The 21,798-nt window shown below is 40.3% G+C and overlaps 2 protein-coding genes and 1 pseudogene across 2 annotated transcripts; 1 reads left to right on the forward strand and 2 right to left on the reverse strand.

Moving 5' to 3' along the window:
• Positions 1 to 1,140: 1,140 nt before the first annotated feature.
• On the reverse strand, positions 1,141 to 6,293 carry LOC143854091 (pentatricopeptide repeat-containing protein ELI1, chloroplastic pseudogene; annotated as a pseudogene).
• Positions 6,294 to 9,012: 2,719 nt separating this feature from the next.
• On the forward strand, positions 9,013 to 13,408 carry LOC143854096 (SPX domain-containing protein 3-like). The gene is made up of 3 exons (XM_077363851.1): positions 9,013 to 9,377; positions 10,099 to 10,264; positions 12,823 to 13,408. The coding sequence occupies exons 1-3, from the start codon at positions 9,138 to 9,140 to the stop codon at positions 13,185 to 13,187; spliced, it is 771 nt and encodes a 256-aa protein (XP_077219966.1). The 5' UTR covers positions 9,013 to 9,137; the 3' UTR covers positions 13,188 to 13,408.
• A 2,696-nt stretch (positions 13,409 to 16,104) lies between these two features.
• Positions 16,105 to 21,018, reverse strand: LOC143854093 (jacalin-related lectin 3-like). Its single transcript, XM_077363847.1, has 7 exons — positions 20,926 to 21,018; positions 20,160 to 20,372; positions 19,171 to 19,629; positions 18,830 to 19,069; positions 18,361 to 18,732; positions 17,821 to 18,039; positions 16,105 to 17,634 (listed from the first exon to the last, which is right to left on the reverse strand). The coding sequence occupies exons 1-7, from the start codon at positions 20,926 to 20,928 to the stop codon at positions 17,338 to 17,340; spliced, it is 1,803 nt and encodes a 600-aa protein (XP_077219962.1). The 5' UTR covers positions 20,929 to 21,018; the 3' UTR covers positions 16,105 to 17,337.
• Positions 21,019 to 21,798: the final 780 nt, after the last annotated feature.

A 21,798-nucleotide genomic window follows, 5' to 3' on the forward strand; every position in this document is an offset into this window, starting at 1 on the left:
GACTTTGATACTGAAAAGGTTTTTATTTTGGAAAATCCGAGCATTTGAAAAGAGGTGAAATGTTCATGTGAGAAGACAAAAGTTTAGTCCCATATTGGAAAGTGAGTAGAGTAGAAAATGGGTTATTAAGTATGCCTCAACTTTTCCCTCTGTGTTAAACTTCAAAGATTTTATGGTGCAACACGCTCATGTGCTTCCAGTAGGGCATTAGTGGCACTTTTTGGCACACTTTGTACTTCGCACTCGTGCGGTTGCGATTTGGACCACGAGATCACACTTAGATGAGCCCCAACAATCAGTGTCGATTGGGTGTGATCTGGAGCATAGGATAGCATGGTAACGGTTGGTGCTCGATCGAGTGAGATTAACACTGCAAAACCGCAACTAGTATTGTGTACCAACTACCAACTATTGAATCCTGACCCGGACCACAGGTTGGTTATCGGACGCGATCCAATGATCAAATGATCATTACGGGGCGGACCAGCACTATATACTAACCAACAGTCATGGCCAGAGAATCTGGACCGTAATGTCGTGATTGGACGCGATCAAACGGTAAGATTTTAGCCTACTCTAACCACACGTAGGTCTATAAAAAAAACTAGAAACTCACCATTTGTGACATCATACGGATTTCCACGTGGATACTTCTAAATTTAGAAATTTCAAAGTACTTCTACATTTTCTTAAAGCCTTTCTAAGCCTTCTTTACCATCAATTTTGTCATTTAACTCTGGTTTACTATTATTCTCCAGAAACAAAAATCAGGATCTCAAAGACTTGCAAAATCCAAGGTGTTTAGGGTTTGTTGCCGTATGTGCATTACATCCATGGTTTAAAATTTCAGTTTCGGTAACCGTTTCGGACCCCACCGAAAACCAAAATTTCGACAAAATCCGAAATTTGGTTCCGAAATTATGGGCCGAAATTCTGAAATTCCGGCCGAAATTTTGGAACACTTTTTTTTAATTAAAAAAGGCACATAATCGAAATTTCAGACTGAAATTACCGGAAATTTCAGCCAAAATTTGGTAAATGACGAAATAATGAATTTCGGCAAATTTTGGTTTCGGTCCCCATTCGGATTTCCGTCGAAATTTAAAACCATGATTACATCAACAGGCATAGGTGGATTTTCTACCGAGCTTCACTGTACCTTGGAGGAAAATTCATGATTATCCTGTGCACATTAATTTAACAATTAGTGGGGGGGAATATTGTCTCAAGGAAGGCTACATCGACATTTGTAACACGCCTTGAAGCATCTCGTCTCTATTTTTTCACTGATTGTTCACCATCTTCACCTTCATTTTTTCCAAAATCCATAGAGATCTTCATGGTGCTTCAATTAGTCAAGTAAATGACTCAAAACTTTGTCAAACTTGAGTGCTTCAGTACAGTAAAATTCAAGAGATGGCAAAAGAAGGTTCAATTCATTATCACTATTCTCAAGGTAGCCAATATTCTTACCACACCAAAGCCAGTAGAGCGTGACGAATAAACCATCGCGGAGGCTCATGCACGGATGAAGTTGGAGCAACATGATTACTTGTGCAAAGGCCATATCTTCAACGCCATGTCCCACAATCTTTTCGACATCTGATCACAATATGGAATCAACGAGCACACTTTGGAGGGCATTGGAGGTGAAATACCTATCAGAGAATGCTGGACCAAAGAAGTTTGTCAGTGTGTGTGTGATGCGTCTCTGTGTCTGTCTGTACGTGTGTAGTGAGTGTGTGTAGAGTGTGTATGTGTGTGTATGTGTGTGCAAACTGTGTGTGTATGGATGAGTGTGCATACTCACAGTCATTTATACACAGTCTACTCACACATGCATAAACATAGAATGACTATGCCCACCGAAAAAAGTGTATGGATGAGTGTGCGTGCGCGCGCACATAAGTGTGTGTTTGGGTCGTTGAGTCTGTGTGTGTTCGAGTATTAGCGCCTCTTTGTGTTTGTGTCTATGAGTGTGTTTGTGCGCTCGGGCTTGTGAATGTGTATGTGAGCTTGTATTTGTGCCTCTGAGGGCACACGGGCGTATGAGTGGTGGTTGGCCGGGGGGGAGGGGGAGTGAGCCTCTAGCTCAAGTAGTTCAGGCTTTGTTCTCCATCTCAGAGCTTGAAGGTTCAATCCCAGCTTATCAACTAAAAAAAGTGTATTTGTGTGTGATTACATGAGTGTGTTTCCGTGTGTACTAGTGTGTGTAGAATGTGTTTGTATGTGTGTGCCTGCGTGTGTAGTGTGTGTGTGTGTGTGTGTGTGTGTGTGTGTGAGTATCTCTCTCTCTCTCTCTCTCTCTCTCTCTCTCTCTCTCTCTCTCTCTCTCTCTGTGTGTGTGTGTGTGTATGCCTTTGAATCTCTCTCTCTCTCTCTGTATGCCTCTGAATCTCACTCTCTCACTCTGTGTGTGTGTGTGAGAGAGAGTGTCTGTGTGTATTTGTGCGTGCGTGTGTGTGTGATTGCATGTGTGTGTGTGTGTGTGTGGGATTTGAGTGCGTGTGTATGAGTGTTTGAGTGCGTGTGTATGAGTGCAGTAGTAGTGTATGCGTGTGTATTATAAAATGACTGATGATAAATTAGAAGTAGAATTCACTTTTGGAAAAGGATAGGTGGAAGTAAAACTCACTTCCGGAAAAGTCCTTACTCTTATTGATTCCTAAGGGGCCGTTTGGATACACGGATTTTAGAATCCAGGATTTCTTCAAAATTGTAGCTAAAAGACCAGAGAAGAAGCAGACCAGCCGTCGTTTTTTACTTCTTGCCCTTCTTTCCATTAGCAAGAGAGTAGCAGATCCTCCCATATTTCCAGGTTTTAGAAATCTCAGGATGCAGGAGAGATTTTTAAAACATGAATTTCTCGCTTAAAATCCAAGAAACGCTGTCAGGGCAGCATACAGCAGCTTGATCATGAACCCTCTTTTACACTGTTTTCAAACTAAAAACCTGGATTCTAAAATCCGCGTATCCAAACGGCCCCAAATGATTTCCATAATCTTATTTCCAAAGCGCCAAGGACCGCTATCCTCCACTTTAGCCCAGCCATTGACATTCTTGGACTCTCCTTCCAGTCAAAGATTTCCATAAAGTCTTTTCTAAACAGCCGGATACCCATAAGACGCATTTTGATCTCTGCCTCGTTTGAGTCTGCTATGCAAATTGGTATGGAAAAGGCCAACACCACCTTACCTCGATCATCAATAAATACTAACAATACCCATCAGGCTCAATTTCCCAAGGAAGAGGCATCAACATTCAGTTTTATCACTTGAGGATGGGTTGGCTTCCATCATGTCTCTTCATTTTCCTTCAATCCTCTTGTTCCAATGATTTCCTTCGAACATCTAAAAAAGTCCTGGGTCCCTGTGCCCTGAAACTCCTTCCTAGAGAGAGCCCAATCTACCATGAGAATCTTAATCCTTAGAACGCGCTTCCGGAATGGATGCTCCTTTTCGCCAAATACCATTGCCACAGCAAAGGGTACCATTTGCTAGAGCACCTTGCCCTTGTCCCCTAGTTGACGACAATTCCATGCATCAAGAAGATCCCTATCAGACAAAGGAAATGCCCACAAAATACCAAACCATATAAGCACAGCAGTCGAAACTCTTCTCTCCAATGAACAATGAAAGATGTGGTTGACCATTTCTTCTGCATCCATGCAAAGATGCACCGCTTGGCAAGCATAAATTGCCTTCTTTTTGGATGGTCAATCCAGTTGATTTACCTAAAACCGCTGTCCATGGAGGTGCCAAGTGGTAATACATGGATCCTTCCAAAGAATCGTGCCAACAAGTCAACAACTATTAGAATTAAATTCATGGATCAGGCAAAGATAGGCATGTTATAAACACCCAAGCTTTGGTCCTGCATAGTTCATCCTTAAATCCTCCATAAAACATGCCTTCTTACCAGGATACTATAAGCCAATAACCAATCATTAAAATAGAGTGGATCAAATGATACAAGGAGATGTGATGCATAAATACATCAAGCCTATCACACTCAGATTAGCTAGTGCACCATATGACTGTATAATAACTTACCTCCCACAGAAAATCTCCACATGTAAGAGAGTGCCTCTAGATCCAAAGTCATTGATGGTATTGCAAACTTTTTGCTTTCACAACATCGCACACCATATCATAGGCAAGAGATCCTAAGTCCTCTGTGTGTTGTAATAAAAAATTTAGAAGACAGGGTTTCATCAAACCAGTAAATCCGCTCTAATGTCTGATCTTGTTCATGGACTCTGAACTAACTCTTGAGCACAATGGTGCCAATGTGGATCATGAGAAGAATTTACCATATTAGGAGAACATATTTCAATGGTTATTTGTCTTTTCTCACTACCAATAGTCTTTGCAAGAACATATCCCTCCCGTAATATGGTGAAAGCGATTGCTATCTCTTAATATTATATCTCTTCTCATAATCTTTGAGATGAGCTTTATAGCAGAGTGGCAATCATCACAAACTCGAAGATTTTTTATGATTCTAATACAGGTTCCTGGAGGAATACTGATCAACCCAAAGGCAATTGCTATTTTCTCACTATGAACATACAGTGATTGCTCCTTCTCTTCTTGCTCTACATCACATAATATGGATTGTGTATAGGGAAAATAGCCTTCAAGCTCAAATAGTTTAGCCAACTCATCCAGCATTGCATAAATCCTATTGGTTTGAGGATGAGATTTATCCCCTGCAAAAAATTGATGGACAATATTATTCACTTCTATCCAACTTTTCCCAGCTGTTCTCTTCATCCCCGAAGCCTTTATCATACGTCTCACCATTTTCACGCCATCCCAATCGCCGTCTCTAGCATACACATTGGATAGAAATACAAAACCACCAGAATGTTGTGGGTCTAGTTCTAGAATTTGGTGTGCAGCATATTTTCCTAGTACAAACTCATGATGGATCCTACACGCACCAAGCAAGGCACCCCAAACAACAACATCAGGCTTGATAGGCATCTCCATTACGAATCGATAAGCCTCACCAAGTCGGCCAGCCCGGCCAAGGAGATCAACCATACAAGCATAGTGTTGAACCTTGGGAATCACAGAGTACTCTTGACTCATGCAACGAAAATAGTCACGCCCCCTATCCACCAAACCAGCATGACAACAAGCACATAACACACCCACGAAGGTAATCTCGTTTGGTATCAAACCTCGCATTCTCATATCTTCAAATATCCTCAACGCCTCCATTCCTCTCCCGTTCATCGCTAATCCCAAAATCATTGAACTGCAAGCAACCACATTTCTCTCAGGCATTCTATCAAACACAAGGAGAGCATCTTCTACCATACCGCATTTAGAATACATATCTATAAGTGCACTGCCAATAAACAAATCCAATCCATAACCATTGTCCTCCAATAAAAAATGTATCCTTTTCCCAAGACCAAGAGCACCCAAATTAGCGCAAGCCGAGAGAATGCTTACCAGAGTAACGTCATTAGGCTTAACCCCGGCCGAACCCATTTCCTCAAACAACTCCAGGGTCTTGTCAAAGTACCCATTCTGCGTGTAACCAGAGATCATACTGGTCCAAGAGACCACATTCTTTTCAGGCATCGCCTCAAACAGCTTCCTCGCCAAACCCATGTCCCCAAACCTAGCCAAACCCGAAATCATCGAGTTCCACGCTACCACATTTCTCAAAGGCATTTCATCAAACACCCTGCGTGCAGACTCAATCCCGCCCATTTTCGAGTATGAATCCAACAAAGTGGCTCCCACATACACATCTGAATAAGTACCAAACTTGGTGACATGAGAATGAATTTCTCGTATGGGTTCCTTCGAAGAAAAGGCCACGGTACAGGCCTTGAGCAATGGAGGGAATGTAAAACGGTTGGGTCTGGTTGTTGGGTCGTTTGATTGGCTGTTTCGAATGTGGAGAAGGTAGAGAGAGAAGGCATTGGATTGGAAGATTGTTGATTGTGAGAATGCTTGGAGCATTGCATTGAATAAGTAGGTGGTGGGGTTGTGGGTTTGGGTGAAGATGGAAAAGGCATAATTGATTGCTTGGAAGGGGTGGGTGAGGGCGGAGATGAGATGGGTGAGGAGGAATTGGTCTTGGTGGAGGTGAAAGAGTATAAGACGACAGTGAATTTGCTTAAGATGGTGGGTGGTGGAGGAGAGCTTAAGAAGAGTGTAGAGGTTCTTTTGGAGGTTGGGCGAGTTGCCTCCTGCCTTCATCTAGATACTCCGAAGGAGAGTATAGGTTGTAATGTTGTATACAACATGTTTTAAAACTCATGTCAAAGAGTGTTTAAGCATAGTTCTAATACTCTTGAGCATTTAAGCATAGTTTTAAAACTCCCCCGCATCATCGTGTACTCTATGGACTCCCTGAGTCGACTCCCTTTCTCCTTGGTCGCGTTTTGAGTTTTGCAACTGTGTTCCGTTCCGTGTTTGGCACTATACAGTGAATAAAAAACAACTTTGACTCTCCCGAGCTATGATTGTGTTAACCGAGTACTCACGTCAACAGTGTTTTTAGCCGCATTTGTGCCGAGTCAAGAAGGATTTTTCTTGGACACATTTTGACCCACATCTGCATTTTTAAAACATTGGTATTAAGTGTACTTTGGCCATGTGAAGCCAATGGGGGTGCCCTCTCAACCTTTTTTTGCAAGGATGCCCTTGATTTTAGCATTCCTCGAATAGGATAGATGTTCATGTGGATATTTTGAAGAAGGGAAATGATATCTGCGCCATAAACATGGGCTCCACTTGTTTGTCATGTAGTATTTAAAGGGTTTAAAGAGCTTTTTGAGAACCGTAATATCCTCTGAAATCCTTTTAAATACTACACGACAAACAAGTGGAGCGCTTGTTTATCGAAACACTCAAACACCTTAGTGCAGATATCATTTCCCTTTGAAGAATTTAGGATCCGAAATGAAAAACCTATATGAGAGAGAGAGAGTAAAAATGAGGGATTTGCTAGGGACCATCGCAGAAGGCATTTCGCAGAAGGGTTGTTGCACGAGAGAGAAGCAACGTCAGATTAATTAAACGAATAAAACGAAAGTGAGCCTTTGTGGCTTCTCTCTCATGCAAAAGTCTTTCTGTGAAATGCCTTCTACGATGGTCCCTAGCAAATCCCTAAAAATGATGGGGTGTGTTAGGCCCAAAATTGGTAACAGATGAGGCAGCGACGAAAGAGCTGATCTGGCGAATCCTAGTAGTTCGAGCTGGCTAACTAACTATGACCTGCGCAAGGGAGCAACCGATCAGAAGACTAACCCGGAGTCATGCTCCGAACGGGCGCTTCAACAGTCAAGTCAGTAATGGGCACAGAAAAGGAGAAGGCAATTTTAGGGACTCTCACTCTTGGGGATTCAATCCCTTCCTTAGCATGAGTGAAGGCTATTTATAGCGAGAGCTCTGGGGTGGTTGAATTACCTGCCCCGGGACAGGTGTCGGCCCCTGTGTGGCCTTGATTCTACCTACTCTTGGCAGATTACCAGGCAACCCCTGGGGCTGGTGTCAACTACGTGGTGGGCCCTTTGGGGGCCACGTCGACAGGTAATTGGATGTGGCTTTTCATACCCCATTAGGGTGGATCCAAATCCCGTAATGTAAGGAGATCTCAACCATTAGATAAGGCATGCAAAAACAAATAAACGGCTTTAAATGTCCTAAAATTGTGTTTTTTTATCACCTTCGAATAGAGAGGATCATCTGACCCCAAGGGAACAGATGACAAAAATAGGCCTGACTTGTGATTGCCGAATCACTTGGCCCCCATGTTAGTGGGCCAAGTCCATACATTTAAGATTAGGCTGCGTTTGGATTGCCTGAATCAGAAATCAGAATCAGCCAAGTACATACATTTTATGATTAGGCTACGTTTGGATTGCCTGAATCAGAAATCAGAATCAGCATCCTATTCTGATTACCCGGTAAACAAACCGTGAAATAAAATTAAAAGAAAAAAATTATTTCAAAAAATTTCAATGAAAATTTCATTCTGATCGAGGCAGAATCAGAATAACACCTCTTCGGGTGGAAGATAGCCTATTTGATTCCACTCATGATTCCATTAATTTTTTGAACCTGGTGACGGAATAGAATAGGGTGAAATTTATCAAACAACCAGCATTACCCTACAAGCTTAAGCTGTTGGAGAAGGCATTACTTAATCTTTTTATAATTTAACTTAGGGAAATGATATTTCCCCCCTTTGACCGATAAAATCCTCTCCCCACCCCCACTAGGGTTGGCCATTAGATGTGGATTTTTAATATCAAGGAGTTTTGAATTCATGCCAAAGAACCAATTACTACAAAAGCTTAAGCTGTTGGAGAAGGTGTTATTTTTTTTATTTTTTTTTGGGGAAATGTTATCAGGACTACTGTATTTTGATGATCACACTCCTCACTTTATTAAAAGTACGGTATGGCCCGCACCATAGGATGATCCAAACCGTCCATTAGATGGGCCACAACCTAAATAGGTTGTGCCTCAAAAATTATTTCCGTAGGTTGATCCTAACCCTCAGATAACATTCAGATCGGAGGGTTAGGATCAACCTATCGAAATGATTTTTGGTTACCACCTATTTAGGCTGTGGCCATCTAATGGACAGTTTGGATCATCCTACGGTGTGGGCCATACCGTACTTTTAATGATTTAATGAAGTGAGGAGTGTGATCATCAAAATACAGTAGTGTTGATAACATTTCCCTTTTTTTACACTTAAACAAACTCATTCCGGCAATCCAAATACACCCTTATGTCTCTCTATTCCTTCGCTCAACATGCCAAATTTTGAGCTTTCAACAAATCCTCTCAGAATATTTAATTCCCACCTCTCTAAGCATTCATTTCGAAGATTCCATAGGATCATGGAATACACGGAATTTTGGTTTCAACGCCATAAAAAAAGACTTAGTTTTCTACCAAATCTCCGTCAAGACTCTTAGCATATGCTTCCAAAATATTCTTCTCATCTCTCCCTCGCTTTCGTCACCAAAAAACACACTTCCTTTCCATTTCTAGCTTCTTCCCCTTTCAGATCTCAACTACTATTAGACCCATCCTTCTATAAAACCACCTATAGTTGTGTTACTTGTCTAAGACCAATAACAAAGAAAAAAAAACATGAAATTTGGAAAGTGGTTGAGACAACAAATAGAACAGACACTGCCCGAATGGCAAGACAAATTCATCTCCTACAAGGATCTCAAGAACCTCATTCATCTCATCTCTTTGGCCCAGAAGTTGCACTCGCCGGAATCCGGTAAAGCCGAGGCCGATTTTATCACCTTGTTGAATGCCGACATCGAAAAGTTCAATGCCTTCTTCATGGAGCAAGAAGAGGATTTCATCATCCTCCATAAAGTATAGTTTTTTTTCTTCTTTACTTTTCCTCTAATTTATCTGTTTCAATGTTGGTGCTTTCAAATACTTTAAAGAAAAATATGTCTGTGTATTTTCAAAAATTCATTTTAAATTTAATTGTTTTGGTTTTTCGATTCCGTTCACTGTTTAGCCTATTTCCCATCAAAATAACGCCGGGTTCTTATCATAGTTTCAAAACTCCCCTGCATCGTTGTAGAGCCACATTCGTGCGCTTTATGTCACATGAGGTTATTTAGAGATCAAATGCAAGGCAAGCAGGAAGTGGAAGGGGATTCATCAAATGTCATTTCTTGGGCTCAAGTCATTGGTCGATGAAGACTAGCTAAGTTTTTGGATGAGATTAGTTCTATGCTTAACGGCAGCTTTCTCTCTTTTATTTATGCTCCTAGAGGTGCAAATGATTTAGCGGACCACCTTGCTAAATCAGGGGCTTTGGGGGACCTTTTTTTTTCTTCTTTTTACTACGGGCTACTCTCCCCATCGATGTGAACCAGTAACTTCTTATTTGTTCATTGAATATAGTGATCTTTTATTCAAAAAAAAGAAGAAGACCTGCAATGTCAATCAGAACTCCTTTGACTCTCTTCAGTTATGACAGTGTCAACCAAGTACTCGATCATGTTGTGCCAAGTCAACTAAGATTTACTTTGGCTGTATTTGACCCGTATCCACGTTTTGAAACACTGATTTTTATTGATAGGAGCTGAAGGAGAGGATTCAGAGGATGATGACTACTATTGGGCCGACCGGTCCTCAGCCAATGGAGACCGAGTATAGCGAAGAGATGCAAAAGTTAAGGAAAGACATTGTCAATTTCCATGGAGAAATGGTGCTCTTGGTGAATTACAGCATTGTTAATTACACAGGTTTGAACTATATTTCCTAAATTCTCGTCACTTATAAGATAAATGCTGAAAAAATATGAGAAGGTAGAACTAGAAGTAAAGTGGGCTCACTTGTTCAATGATCTAAACCATTATATATATATATATATATATATATATATATATATATATATATATATATATATATATATATATATATATATATATATATATATATATATATATATATATGTATGTATGTTGGTCCTTGCCCTGGATGTTTTCAGGAAAATAATTTGTACTTCTATCCACCTATCATAGCAAGGGCTAACATATAAATGGTTTGAATCATTGAACAAATGAGCCTTACATGTACCTCTACACGGTCATAATTTTCCTTGTGGGGGCATCCATATAAAAAAAAGACTACCTATTAGTCGGCCCGTTTGGCTGTACATAATTTAGTAGAAAAAGAAAAGGGGACTTTCCTCTTGATTTGAGAGGAAAGTTCCAACAGTAAAAGATAGGCCGGCATTTGGAAAATTTACAACAGACAAAGACTGCCATGTGAATAGTAATTGCCAAGGAAAATTGACAGCCAACAAGGACTGCCATGTGAATAGTAATTGCTAAGGAAAATTTACAGCCAACAAGGACTGCCATGTGAATAGTAATTGGAAGCCAAACAAAACTAGAAGAAGGAAAATATGTCATTTTTATGCTCCTTCCTAAAAGATATTTATTTAGTCGTCTTCGTGTGTATTTTAAAATAGGTTTGGTTTTGTCTAAGCGGGCCAAAATATTTACACCTTTTTTTCGAGAGAAATTATATGGTGTAAGAAGGCCTTACAACAATTAGGCCTTTGTACGGTGGAAGTACCACCCTTGACATTTGATCCAATAGCAGCTCCTCAAAAAGTGAGCTGCTGTTGGATCAAATACGGTAGGGGTAGGGGTAGGGGACCCCTACCGTACTGTTGTAAGGCCTTACACCATATAAAAGGGGTATGATCTTGTCTTAACAGGCCAAAATGTTTAAATCATTTTCTTAAATGGGTTTTGTCTTGTCTTGGCAGGCCAAAGTATTTAACAAGTACAGCTGATTTATTTAATGGTTTGGCCTTCTATGACCGATTTAATTAATCATTTGACCTTGTGTGGCCAAATAAATGTTGTTTACACCAAATTTATAGAGCAAGTATTTGCAAATAGATGGATGGTGGTTGTTATTTTCAAATGTGGTGACTTTTGAAATTAAAAATGGAACTTACTGGTGCAGATGACTGTTAGTCCGAACTATTTGAAATTCAAAGTGGCAGTTATAATAGGCTAAACTATTTGAAATTCAAAGTGGGAGTTATAATGAGCTGAATTAATTGAAATTTTAAGTGACAGTTACGACTAGTTTTCTCCCAAAAGTAAGGACATGGCTGCATCAAGAGAAGAGGTCACAAAACCAATTCAAAACATATCATAATTTACTTCATCTTTACTTTACCACACTTTTTAGTTATCTTGTCGTTTTACCCAAGAATACGTACTCTAGAAGAAATGGAATCATCCTCTCCGGCGAGCATTTCCTTTTAGTTCCTATTCCCTATCCATGCACTGGTTCTTGTTCATATTTTCCTGTTGATATTTGATTGAATGTCTCTTTTCTTCAATGTTGTCATTTGCATTCTTACAACTCCTCCGCATGTAGGCTTGTATTGTGGCAATTAATTTAAAGTCCTTTATTTCTAACGGCATTAAGAGCCTAAGGAAGAGGTGAGTTCTATGAATCACCTAAAATTCAATCTCAGGGAATGAAATGATTGCCCATTCGCATTGAGTTTTGTAAAACAAACACCCTACACCCTACCATTCCAATTAAGTCTTTGGGTAGTCAAAGAACTTCTATCATTCATTTCAAAAACACAAAGAACTACTCAATTATGTGATCCATTAAGCGTCGTTTAAGCTTCGTCCAAGAAAAGGTAAACCGTTGATTTTGCAGTCAGCTACTGTAACGCCCCGACAAGACCGTGTAGATATTGTCCGGTTCTAGGCCACAGCCCTCCCCAGTTTTGTTTTTCCCGAAGAAAACGCGTCTACACAGGGAATTGGGGTCTACAACATATAACCCATGAACTTTCTCTCACCCCTTCCGATGTGGGACTATTACAGCTATCTTATACATGTGCGTTTGGGATGGGACCAAGACCATTTGGATTGTAAAAGATAATCTTTCTCTAATTAAAACCTTGGGATGGGACTAAGACCATGTGGGTTGTAACATGTAGCAACACTTGTTGTCCCTTGAGGTTATTTGAAACCTTATAAATGTAGCACCTCTGATGGATGCCCCCAAAATTGGTCCTTCTTTTCAAATAAGATTAGTTTAATTTAATCGTATTTGCAAATAGAACATTAAGGCCTCTTTAGAAGCCATTCTGCAAAAGTCCCTCGCAAATCCCTTCGATAAGTAGGAAAATATGTTTGAGTTTGTTACTACTGTTGGAAACATGTTTTCATATGGATGGCCCACATTGACTTTCCTAGTTAAATAGGTGAAGTTTAGATGATTTCTAATTATGGGTTTAAAATTCTAACAACTACAGGACTAGCTAAGATATTGAAGAAGTACGACAAGCACACGGGGGGCTTGTTGCGATTGCCATTCATCGAGAAGGTGTTGCAGGAGCCTTTCTTCACCACAGATCTCATTTCGAAGCTCGTTATGGAATGTGAGAACACCATGGAATTGGTTTTCCCAATAATCACAGAGGAGGGAGGAAATAATGAACAAAACGAAGGGGAAATGAACAACGCAATGGTAGCTGAAGAAAGCATTTTCAGGAACACTGTGGCCGCTCTTGTGACAATGCGAGAAATGAGAAGGCAAAGCTCCACTCACAGTCCCCTTTCACTTCCTCCATTGAACCTTCCGGACTCTCATGTCTTTCAATACATCCAACTAAACTAGCCCGTTACAAGTCTCTAAATTACAAAAATGAGATTATCATCTTCCGCCACCTTGAAAAAATATTCCATGGAGTAATTTTTCATGGTTAACGAACATGGCCTAAGGTGTTGTTGAACCCTCCATGACTTGTTCTTAGCTTCTTCTCAAACTATTTGGTTTCTTATATCTCAAAATCATGTTTACATAATGGAGATTACGATGTATAAATTAAAGGTATTGTTGAACCCTCCATGACTTGATCTTAGCTTCTTCTCAAACTATTTGGTTTCTTATATCTCAAAATCATGCTTATATAATGGAGATTACGATGTATAAATTAAAGACACATAAATAAATTCCAGACTTTGGGAGAAATCCTTTATAGGTTTGGGTATTACCTTATGTCAAAAGCAAAACATTTGATTCATTTGGTTGAGTTGCTTTCATTTTGTTATTGGTCCAAGAAGCATTGTAGAACTTAAGGTGGAGGAAATTGTAGCATAAATTTGGGGCACATTTTTTTTTTAAATGTTAGAATTGAGGGGATTAACTCATCTTAGAAATATGGAATCCATATCTCAATTAACAAAAATGAATCCATACCAAATTTAAAGAAGGGAAGTGACCCCCCTTTCCCCCTCCCACGCTTTTTTTTTACTTGGGACAGCCCCCTCCTAGTGTATTTATGACTACCCTTTTTGCACAAGAAATGGCTAGTTGTCCCAAGTAAAAAAGGGGGCAAATATATCATTTCCGTTTACAAAATAGCGGTGACAGTCAACTCAACTAAGCCTTTGTCCCAAACGAGTTGGGGTCGGCTAATGAATCCTTTAGAAAATTTTCCTGAAGAAGGTGAAAGGATCTACCCAGTTCAAATTGACTACGTCTAATCCAGACACTAGTTGGGTTCGTCTACATCGGTCATTTTCTTCCATTCTCTCCTATCCAAGGTCATGTTCTCTGTCATGTTCCTAGCCTTCAAGTCCTTCCTCACTGTTTCTACCCAAGTTGTTTTTGGTCTACCCCCTCCTACCTCTCTTTACTCCATCAACTTGGCACGAGTCACTTCTTCTCACTAGACCATCCAAAGGCCTACGTTGGATATGCAATAGAGCAGTGATGGTGAACATCAAATATAACTGGATGAACTTTACAAGGGATTTGCTAGCATCCATCGCAGAATGCATTTCGCGGATGGGCTGTTGCATGTGAGAGCAGTGAATGAAGACAAAATCTGCTGAAAAGAGAGCTTGTGTGGCCGCTCTCACATGCTACAACCCATACGTGAAATGCCTTTTGCGATGGACGCTAGCATGTCCCACTTTACAAATTGTGAAAGAAAATTTAGTTGCAGAGAGAGACTTAGGGCATGTTTGGCAATCATAAGATTCATGGAAGGTTTCTTTCTTTTTTCTTGGGGAGAGAGAGAGAGAGAGAGAGAGAGAGAGAGAGAGAGAGAGAGAGAGTTGAAGCGGAGGTGAGTAAGGAGAGCATACAACATACAAACTATTTTAAACAAAGAATTTTTTTCACTCACCAGTTTCCCTCTCCGATCTGCCCGTGTTACATTAGGAATACAAATATTCCATGAATATCTTTTTCATTGAGAAAATTTGTCGGGCAACTCAAATCCAATCCAATCATGAACAAATTAAAGGAAAGATAAAAGTAAACACAAGCCAAAAGAAGAACATGGAAATTTGCGTGGTTCAGCAAGATGCCTATATCCATGGGCGAGAAACACGAACGTCCACTGTGAGAAAAAAATACACAAGGATTACAATGTATTAACCCAAAATCCACAAACCCGCAACACTTTCCTTGCTTCTCCCACCCAAGATCGTACAAGAGAGTAACCCAAGAAAAAATCCCAACAGAAACCCCAGGAGAACTCTAAGAAAAACCTTTTCTTCTTTTATGTCTCTTTCCTTCTCTCTCCTTTGTTGCCAACACCGAGAAACCTAAGCTCGGTTTCTCTCTACAGCCGCCACTAGCCTCCCACACCTTGCTCGTTCAAGAGAATTGTGTTTTACGCAGATTTTTCTATAGGGAAATGATATATGCGCCCCTTTTCATCACATGGGACACCCATCGGCAGTGTACGTGGTCATCAAATCCGTTGAATCATTCTGACGTGAAGTACATCAGCCCCCTCTCTAGTCATTACTGCTGCTGGGTGTCCCAAGTAATCAAAAGGGGTGCATTTATCATTTCCCTTTTCTAAAACCTAAAAGAGCTTGGTTAATAATTTTGCTTCAACGGAATCTCAATTGCTTGGGAAACAAGGCAACTTTCCCAGAGATCCCACTTCGGAAAATTGATAGAATGTGGATGGGCTTATATGGTAACGGGCACCCTCCCCTTAACGGCTAGCTTCTGAGGGTCAGCTCTACCTAGTTAAAGTCACCTAGGCAATGGTATCAGAGCCAGGGCGTGGTAACCCCGGTGTGTGCCTCCGAGGGCAGAAAAGTCCCTTGGGGAAGATCTCGGTGTAACCCCGGTATGCCTCCGAGGATGGTGAAATTCCCTTGGAGAAGATCTCATAGTTCCCATGTTGTCTCCACGTGGAGGGACGGGATTGGCCACGTTGCTTCCGTGTGGGGGTTCCACGCAAAAGCAAAAGATCCCACATTGGATAAGTGAATGGATGTGGATGGGCTTATAAGGGAATGGGCACCCTCTCCATAACAGCTAGCTTTTAGGGGTGAGTTCTACCCGACATAAACTATTGGAGCTTGAAGGCTATTTGCCCAATACACAATCCATATTATGTGATGTAGAACAAGAAGAGAAGGAGCAATCACTACATGTTCATAGTGAGAAAAATAGCAATTGCCTTTGTGTTGATCAACATTCCTCACGGAACCTGTCTTAGAATTGTAAAAAAATCTTCGAATTTGCGATGGTTGGCACTCTGTTATAAAGCCCATCTCAAAGATTATAAGAAAAGATATAATATTAAGAGATAGCAATCTCTTTCACCATTTTACAGGAGGGATATGTTCTTGCCAATACTATTGGTAGTGCGAAAAGACAAAATACCCATTGGAATATGCTCTCCTGATTGATAGATGGAATTGATGTTTTGGTTCTCTTCTCATGATCCACATTGGCACTATTATGCTCGAGACAGTTCAGAGTCCACGAACAAGACAATAGAGCGGATTTACTGATTTGAAGAAACCTTGTTGTCTAGTCTAGCGAGCATTTGACGATCCTTGGCACCCCCACGGGTGGTCACTTTCGCATGGACAGTGGTGAAAATAAAAAAAATCAACACTTGCGACCGCATAAAAAGTAGGGAATTCCATTTAGCAAGTTGGTCTGTTGGTGCGTTTTGTGCAAAATGAAAGGAATCACTTGACCATGTATTGCTACATTGTCCGTTTGCACAAAGAATAAAGGGGGCAATGTTAAGAAGTTTTGGAATGATGTGAATCCTTCATAGATCCATCATGAATACAATCCTACATTGTGCTGGTAATAGGTCGGTCCTTTTGGAGACTTACACCATTCGCAATATCATGGCATGTGTGGAAAGAAAATAAGAAATGAACATTAGAATATTTGAAGGCAACAAAAGGCGGGAGGGAAGAATTATATTGGGGATTAATATCATCTCTTGGACTAAGAGCAAATCTACCTTGGCTCCCTGTATCATGGGAGAAATCACAAGGAATTGGAGAACCGTGATTTTTAAGAGAAAAAAACCCAAAAGGAGAATCATGCCAGGTTGGAATCCTCCTCCCTTGGGTTGGTTGAAGTATAACTTTGATGGAAGTTCCAAGGGGAAACCGGGCCGTGCGGGAATTGGACTCTTTAGAGACTCAGATGGAAATATCATACATTCCTTTTCTGGACCAGCTCGAATTTGTGGATCTAACGAAGCAGAAGTTCGAGACTTATTATGCAAGTTGAGAGGGTCATGAAGTCGAAGTGAAGACAAAGACTCATTAGGGATAATTGTAATTCAAACATGATTAGTGGAAATCAAATCTTTCACAGTTGATGTGAAGACAAAGACGAAGACGCATGCCTGAACATGTAAATATCTTCTATATTTGGTATCTTCCGTATAATTGGTAAATTAAAGAACAGTGCTTTGCTTAGGTATCATCATCATCGTATTGTGGCTTCCTCACCACATTGTTATCATAGTCGATGAAGATAATTAGTTGAAGAATTTTGAGATCATGGACTTTGCAGTTCTTCGTTCTCCTAACCAGTGTTGCATATGGACTCCAATGGCATCCAAATACAATCCACTCCTTCCATGGAATCCAACCACCTTCCCTTCTGTTGTTGTAGAAGTGAAAAAGGAACCTATCTCTTCTCCAAATGGGCCATACTTCCCTCTACTTGTATAAAATGTAAGCGACCTTATAAACTTGGGTACCTCATCTCTGTTGATAGAGCTGTAATATCCACAGATGCAGTTCAGAACCTCATTCGGGTATTCAAATTTGATCTGCAAAACATACAAAATATAACAAAAAGGGGGTCTTCTATTAGAATTTGGATGATGGAAATGAAGGAAAAGTAAGTATGGACTAATATGATTATGGAGAAAGTTTAAACTTCTCTAACTTTCATTGGCAAAATGGGTGGAGTCCAATTCGAGGATCATTCTACGAACATTTAATTATTTACCTACCTTGTGCGTGTTGTCTCCTCCACCGCCTCCATGTCTTGTAGACCAAACTGACTGTCCATTCCTGTCATACTCTATCTGTATTGAGGTCATGGCTTCACCTCTTGTGAGGAAAATTTGCTTAACTCCATTAAATACTCCATCATCCCATGGCCTTCCTCCATTCCCTCCCCATGGCCCTGGTCCACATGGCACCGGTTCTTTTACCACGCCGTAAGCAACCTGAAATGATAACTCAAGAAAAGGATATCAAATTTTGAAGAACAACATTGTATTAATTGTATATTTTAGGTGCAATATTCGTTTTAGTAACGGGTTCTAGCCTATTGAAAGGATCTTCTGATCACAGAGATCATTTTGATTCCATTAGAAATGAGAAAGAAATCAAATATTGATCAATAAGAGTATAATGTTGGATACAATATGATCCAATCTTTCTTCTCCGAATCATATATTCCTTTTGATTTCTGATTGTAATAAAAACAGAGTTGTGTATAAATTATGATTTTGACTATTAAACTGATGAACAACGTTAGTAGATACCTCCTCTCCCATATCTCGTTTGTTGGCGAGGACTAGTTTGTTGGACCATTGGGGATTATCCACCTCAGATATTGTTGTGTTAGTCATGGTACCAGATGGGTTCGTAGCAGGTGTTGGCAACGACAATTTTCCTTCGAGAACATGAACCCCAATACCATCTATATACCATCCTTTCCTTCCATGGAATCCTACGATCATCCCTTCTCCCATGGCAGAGGAGAAGAAGATCCCTTGTTCATCTCCAAACGGTCCATACTTCCTTTTCGTGGTGTGAAACGTGAGGGATTTTATGGCCGTCGGCCCCATCATCAACGTAGTTCCATAATAGCCAGTTATGTGAGTCAAGACTTCGAACGGATAGTCAAACGCTATCTGCACAAGAAGGTAAACAAAAGAGAGTTTCAAGCTATAGTGAGTGTGAAGTAGAACACAAGAAGACGGTCATGGAAAATTTAAGAGCTTGATTTACCTTTTCTGATCTAATCCCACCACTTCCACCATGCTTGTTTCCCCATATTGCTTGCCCATTTTTATCATACTGAATTTTTATGGAGGTGATACCTGCGTTCCGTGTTAAATTGATCTGTCGGACACCCGTATACACACCATCATCGAATACCGTTCCGCCATTACCACCCCAAGGCCCATATGTCACAGGACCGCCATTGATCGAGGGGAACTTCTCAGTATAGCTAGGATAATTCACCACCTGCGAGGATAGATTAGATTGAACGGTGTAAGATCAATGCTGGATTTAAGTTCTTTGCACCATGTAATCATAGAAAGAGGAGTTTCATAAGATTTTCTCACCATGTTTTTGGGTTCTCCTTCACTGAACTCTTTAGATGATTGCCTGGAGATGCTGTTCAGTAGAACCTTTTTATCATCCTTTTCTCTTATAGCAACCACAATATCATAGCCTTTTCCAACAGTTCCTTGGACTATGTTATACCCAATTTTATCAGTAGTTCCATTTACAGCAAAGTTTTGCTTTGGAATCAAAGTATTGGATGGATTTAGGTTTTGAAGAGGCTTTAGATAAACCCCAATTGAGTCGAGATACCAACCAGATCGGCCATGGAATCCAACAATCTTTCCTCCCCTCATTGGGAATGAGAAATGTGCTCCTTGTTGGATGCCAAAAGGTCCATATGTTGATCTGTTTGTTTCAAACGTAAGTGATCGAATGACTGCAGGGCTTCCGTTGAAGATGGAACCATAATGCCCACTAATTGAAGTGAGAACCTCATCTGGAAGATCAAGCTTGATCTGCAAAACATGGATCAACAGATTGAAGACGGGGTTACTTTTACAGTTATTGGGTAATTTGTTATCGTCCTGACTCCTGAGTGGGGGCCTGCCTATGCATACGACAAGGTGGGACTCAGCCTGGTATGAGACAGGTTTGAAGGGCCCACTCTGTGGCAACTTCACTCTGGCAGCTTTTGCTCTGGCTTTTTTTACCAATTAGCCCTTTCCAGGTAGTCCTCTCCATAGGTCACCCCTTCCGTGACTCAAACAAGGGACGTGGTGACTGCTCTGGTACTAAATGTTAGGTACGTAACCAAGACGCCAAAAGATCAGTGTTATGCTCTGGTACCATCTGTTTCACATACAAGCTGATGGAACATGTTATGCTAAACCTGGCCCATACCAGGCCGGATCCCACCTAAACCCCCTTACCTAGCCAGGTCCCCACTCAGGACCATAACATAATTCAACCAAACTTGGCGGAGTTATGACTGGGTGACTAAGTTTGGAAGCCATTCACAGTAAAAGAAATGGTAGAGAAGACTGACCTTGTCCGTTTTGGTCCCACCAATTCCACCGTGCTTTTCCGACCAGACAGAGCTCCCTTTCCGGTCATATTCGATTTGCAGTGAGTCAATTGCAGATGCATGAGAGACTACCAATTGCCTTACTGTTGTGTAAACTCCATCATCCCATGGACTGCCTCCTTGGCCTCCCCATGGCCCAACAGAGATGGGATTCTTCCCATTTTCTTTGTAGTCCTGTTTCACCATTACACTGACTTACTTTAATCAAACAAGAACACAAGAAATATGAGAAGAAAGAATTCAGAGGAAACAAATGGTTGAGATGGGATTCTTCCCATTTCCCTTGTGCTTCTGTTTCACATACAAACTGACCGCTTTCATTTATAATACAAGAAATAAGAGAACATAGAATTCAAAGGAAACAAATAATTGAGATGGGATTCTTCCCATTTCTGTTTCACATACCGACTAACTTGTTTTAATCAAACAAGAATACAAGAAATAATAGAAGAAGAAGAAGAAAAATTCAAACAGATAATGGAGATGGGATTCTTCCCATTTCCCTTGTATTTCTGTTTCACCACATAATATAAAAAAAAAAGGACAAAAAGTAAAACTAATAATAGAGATTGTGTTCTTCCCATGTCCCTTGGAGTTCAGTTCTACCATTTCAGTGACTATTTTAATCAAACAAATATGCAAGAAAACAAAGAAAAAAGAATTAAAAAAAATACTACTTAGCTCTTACAAAGGAATGAAAAAAAAAAGTAACTATTTCTTCATTTACCATATTTTACCAAGGAAAGAGAAGAGAACAAGAGTTGGGTTTTGAATACACTGCCTTGTGTTTGTAACTTTGTATGCCAAGTTGAAGTTTAAGATATGGCAAGTTTTATAAAAGGAACAATGGGGATTATTTGGAAGCATATTCTCAGTTCCATTACATGGCCTAAGTGAGGAATTTGATTCTATAGAACCTTGGGAAAGCAGTTCTCTTTTATAAATTCCAGTCATTGGCGGTAGAGGTTTGTTGGACTTTCCCCTCTTCTGATAACAAACCAACTTTTCTTTCTGTTCTAGTAATCTTTTTCTCCTGTTAGTATCTGAGATAGGCTAAATAAAAATGCTGTGTGGAATTATTCTTCATGGGAAACTAATATATTTTCATTCAGCATCCTTCATCCTACACATGGTGTGAGCTGTGGAATATAAGCTTTTTAATTTGAAGATGATATTGGAAATTTTGAGTAGGAAGTTGAAGGTTGGTTTAAGATTAGAATTGTTGCTATGTTTTTCTCTTTAGTTTTCTGCTATTTAAAGGCAATTAAAGGCTTCTAGTAAACAAACACTCATCAATAGGGAGTCTCATTCGTGTTTTCAAAGCTTCTCACATTTTAGTTTTTTGTACATGGTATTAGAGGTTTAGAGCCATCGCTACTTAGCTCCGATCTTTCGATCTAGAGGTGGGGTGCAACTGGGGTCCATTTTTTGAACTTTGGGTTGAGCTTTTACCATGAAATCAATTTGGGTCCGGGTTGATTCCCATTCATTTTTATAGCAAAAGCTCGACCCAACCCAACCCAAGTTGCACACCTAGCAAGCCACGGTCCTAGAAAATTTGTACCGCACCTACGCGCCTCTGTCTCCATTTTTTCCCATC

This window comes from Tasmannia lanceolata, unplaced genomic scaffold, assembly GCF_043159265.1.
Source record: "Tasmannia lanceolata isolate RefF3 unplaced genomic scaffold, GAP_Taslan_0.1 ptg000020l, whole genome shotgun sequence".
In the NCBI taxonomy this organism is placed as follows: domain Eukaryota; kingdom Viridiplantae; phylum Streptophyta; class Magnoliopsida; order Canellales; family Winteraceae; genus Tasmannia; species Tasmannia lanceolata.

What these genes read in the sequence shown, in the direction of transcription:
- LOC143854093 (XM_077363847.1), bottom strand. An exon ending in GTGGGACCAAAACGGACAAG is followed by an intron (nt 19,630 to 20,159) that starts GTCAGTCTTCTC and finishes CATGTTTTGCAG; the next exon opens with ATCAAGCTTGATCTTCCAGA. An exon ending in AAGGAGAACCCAAAAACATG is followed by an intron (nt 19,070 to 19,170) that starts GTGAGAAAATCT and finishes CTATCCTCGCAG; the next exon opens with GTGGTGAATTATCCTAGCTA.
- LOC143854096 (XM_077363851.1), top strand. Translation starts at nt 9,138, where the DNA reads ATGAAATTTGGAAAGTGGTTGAGACAACAAATAGAACAGACACTGCCC. An exon ending in ATTTCATCATCCTCCATAAA is followed by an intron (nt 9,378 to 10,098) that starts GTATAGTTTTTT and finishes TTTTATTGATAG; the next exon opens with GAGCTGAAGGAGAGGATTCA. An exon ending in CAGCATTGTTAATTACACAG is followed by an intron (nt 10,265 to 12,822) that starts GTTTGAACTATA and finishes TAACAACTACAG; the next exon opens with GACTAGCTAAGATATTGAAG.